This window comes from Mirounga angustirostris, unplaced genomic scaffold, assembly GCF_029215605.1.
Source record: "Mirounga angustirostris isolate CCGP_5_RB_7025 unplaced genomic scaffold, mMirAng1.0.hap1 SCAF_14, whole genome shotgun sequence".
NCBI classification, from domain to species: Eukaryota; Metazoa; Chordata; class Mammalia; order Carnivora; family Phocidae; genus Mirounga; species Mirounga angustirostris.
In genome coordinates, this window is record NW_026991722.1 from 14,934,543 (window position 1) to 14,937,883 (window position 3,341).

The 3,341-nt window shown below is 36.8% G+C and overlaps 1 protein-coding gene across 1 annotated transcript; it reads left to right on the forward strand.

Moving 5' to 3' along the window:
• Positions 1-271: 271 nt before the first annotated feature.
• LOC135362522 (dual specificity protein phosphatase 22-like) lies at positions 272-705 on the forward strand. The gene has a single exon (XM_064577931.1). It carries the CDS (start codon positions 272-274, stop codon positions 593-595), a length of 324 nt encoding a protein of 107 aa, XP_064434001.1. The 3' UTR covers positions 596-705.
• Positions 706-3,341: the final 2,636 nt, after the last annotated feature.

Consider the following 3,341-nt stretch of genomic DNA (forward strand, 5'->3'; position numbering starts at 1 on the left):
GTATTATTGGGTTTATAACCTATATAGACATAATATGCAAAACAATAGCAGTAAAAAAATAAAGGGAAGTAGAATAGCACTATCTAGAAGTAACACTTCTATACCCTATTGGGACATTTAAAGAATTTAACACAAATTCAGTGGGGGAAAGAATAGCCTTTTTTACAAATGGTGTCAGGACAACTAGATATATACATGCAAAAGCATGGAATTAGACCTCTACTTCACACTGTACAAGAAAATAACTCATAATGACTCAAAGACCTAAATCATGACCATCACCGACTTTGGCTGGGAGGATGCCCTGCACACTGTGCGTGCAGGGAGGTCCTGTGCCAACCCCAACCTGGGCTTCCAGAGACAGCTCCAGGAGTTTGAGAAGCATGAAGTCCACCAGTACCGGCAGTGGCTGAAGGAAGAATATGGAGAGAGCCCTTTGCGGGATGTGGAAGAAGCCAAAAACATTCTGGCCACTGCAGGAATTCTGAAGCACTGGGCCTTTCTCAGAATTCTGACTGTAAGGTACCTGAAGTTTCTGAAATATCACAAAGCCACAGAGTTTAGGCTGGTGCTGCCAAAAAGAAAAGCAACCTAGAGTTTATTTTTAAGTATCCAGAAGCGATTTGTAAATTTGGTTTTCATTTTAAACTGAAAACATGTGTAATGATGTTCTATGTTGAGAACTAAAGATACTCTTCCCCAAGAGAAAATATTTTACCTTAAAAAAAAAATGTAAGAAAAAAGAAAATGTAAGAATTAAAACTATAAAAATTTGAGATGAAAACATAGAAGTAAATCTTTGTGACCCTAGATTAGGCAATGATTTTTTTTTACATAGGTTTACATATGACACCATGTAGATAAACGGCAGTTCATAAAAATTAAAAACTTTCCTGCTTCAAAGCATGTCATAAAGAAACCAAAAAGATAATATACAGAGTTGGATAAAATATTTGCAAATTATATATCTCAAAAGTGACTTGTATTCAAGATATATAATGAACTCTTACAAATTCAACAATCAACAGATAAATAACTCAATTAAAAATGGGCAAATGATTTGAATAATTTGAATAAATATTTCTCCAAAGAAGATATACAAATGGTCAGTAAGTACATGAAAAGATGGTCAATATCATTAGTTATTAGGGAAATGCAACTTGAAATCCCAGTGATATTCCACTTCACGTCCACTAGAATGGTTGTAATTAAAAAGGCAGCAACAAATGTTGGCAAGGATGTGGAAAAATTGGAACCCTCATATACTGCTGGCAGGACTGTAAAATGGTACAACCACTTTTGAAAATAATTTGGCAGTTCTTCAAAATGCTAAATATATAGTCACTGTAGGATTCAGCAATCCCGCTTTTAGAAATGTACCCAAGGTAAATGCAAACATATGTTCACACAAACACTTCTACATGAACATTCACAGCAGCATTATTCATGATAGCCAAAAGTCCAGACAACCCAAATGCTTGTCAACTGATGAATAGATTAAAAATGTGGCTTTTTTCTACAGTGGGCTGAATTCTACAATTCAGCCATTAAAATGGAATTCGATACTGATATAGGCTACAACATGGATAAACCTTGAAACCATTGTGCTAAGTGAAAGAAGCCAGACACAGAAGGCCACCTATTTTATGTTAACAGTCATATGATATAGCCAGAATAGGCAAATACATATATATATATATGATATGGATATGTGTATATATGTATATATGGATATACATATATATATATCCATGTATATATATAGAGAGAGAGAGAGGGAGAGTTTAGTGCTTGTCCAGATTGGGTGAAGCTTAAGGGGATGGCACGTAGGGAGGGGAAAAGAAGGAACTGCTCATTGGTACAGGGTTTCTTTTCTTCTTCTTTTTCTTCCTTCCTTCCTTCCTTCCTTCCTTCCTTCCTTCCTTCCTTCCTTCCTTCCTTCCTTCTTTCTTTCTTTCTTTCTTTCTTTCTTTCTTTCTTTCTTTCTTTCTTTCTTTCTTTCTTTCTTTCTTTCTTTCTTTCTTTCTTTCTTTCTTTCTTTCTTTCTTTCTTTCTTTCTTTCTTTCTTTCTCTTCCTTCCTTTCTTTCTTTCCTTCCTTCTTTCTTCTTTCTTTCTTTCTTTCTTTCTTTCTTTCTTTCTTTCTTTCTTTCTTTCTTTCTTTTTCTTCCTTCCTTCCTTCCTTCTTTCTTTCTCTCCTTTCTTTCTTTCTTTCTTTCTTTCTTTCTCTTCCTTCCTTTCTTTCTTTCCTTCCTTCTTCTTTCTTTCTTTCTTTCTTTCTTTCTTTCTTTCTTTTTCTTCCTTCCTTCCTTCCTTCTTTCTTTCTTTCTCTCCTTTCTTTCTTTCTTTCTTTCTTTCTTTCTTTCTTTCTTTCTTTCTTTCTTTCTTTCCTTTCTTCCTTCCTTCCTTCCTTCCTCCTTCCTTCCTTCCTTCCTTCCTTCCTCCTTCCTTCCTTCCTTCTTTTCTTTTCTTCTTTCTTTCTTCCTTCCTTCCTTCCTTCCTTCCTTCCTTCCTTCCTTCCTTCCTCCTTCCTTCCTTCCTTCCTTCCTTCCTTCCTTCCTTCCTTTCTTTCTTTTCTTCCTTCTTTTCTTTCTTTCTTTCTTTCTTCCTTCCTTCCTTCCTTCCTTCCTTCCTTCCTTCCTTCCTCCCTCCCTCCCTCCTTCCCTCCCTCCCTCCTTCTTTCTTTCTTTCTTTTTCTTTCTTTCTTCCTTCCTTCCTTCCTTCCTCCTTCCTCCTTCCTTCCTTCCTTCCTTCCTTCCTTCCTTCCTTCCTTCCTTCCTTCCTCCTTCCTTCCTTCCTTCCTTCCTTCCTTCCTTCCTTCCTTCCTTCCTTCCTTCCTCCTTCTTTCTTTCCTTCCTTCCTCCCTCCCTCCCTCTTTCTTTCTTTCTTTCTTTCTTTCTTTCTTTCTTTCTTTCTTTCTTTCTTTCTTTCTTTCTTCTTTCTTCCTTTCTTTGGAGTATAGTTGACACACGTGCTACATTAGTTTCAGGTGTACAACGTAGTGATCTGACAGGCTTGTACATCATGTTGTATGTTCACCACCAGTGTCACTACCATCTGTCCTGATACATCACGATTACAGTATCACCCACTATATTCCTTACGCTGTGACTTTGATTTCTGGGACTTACTTATTGCATAACTGGAAGCCTGTATCTCCCACTCTCTGTCACCCGTTTGCCTAACACTCCAGCACCCTCCCCTCTGGCAACCATAAGTTTGTTCTCCATATCTATAGTCTGATTCTGCTTTTGAGATAATGAAAATGTTCTAATATTTGATTGTGGGGAGAGTTGTAAAACTCTGTGAACACCTAGAAACAATTGAATTGTACATTTAAAAT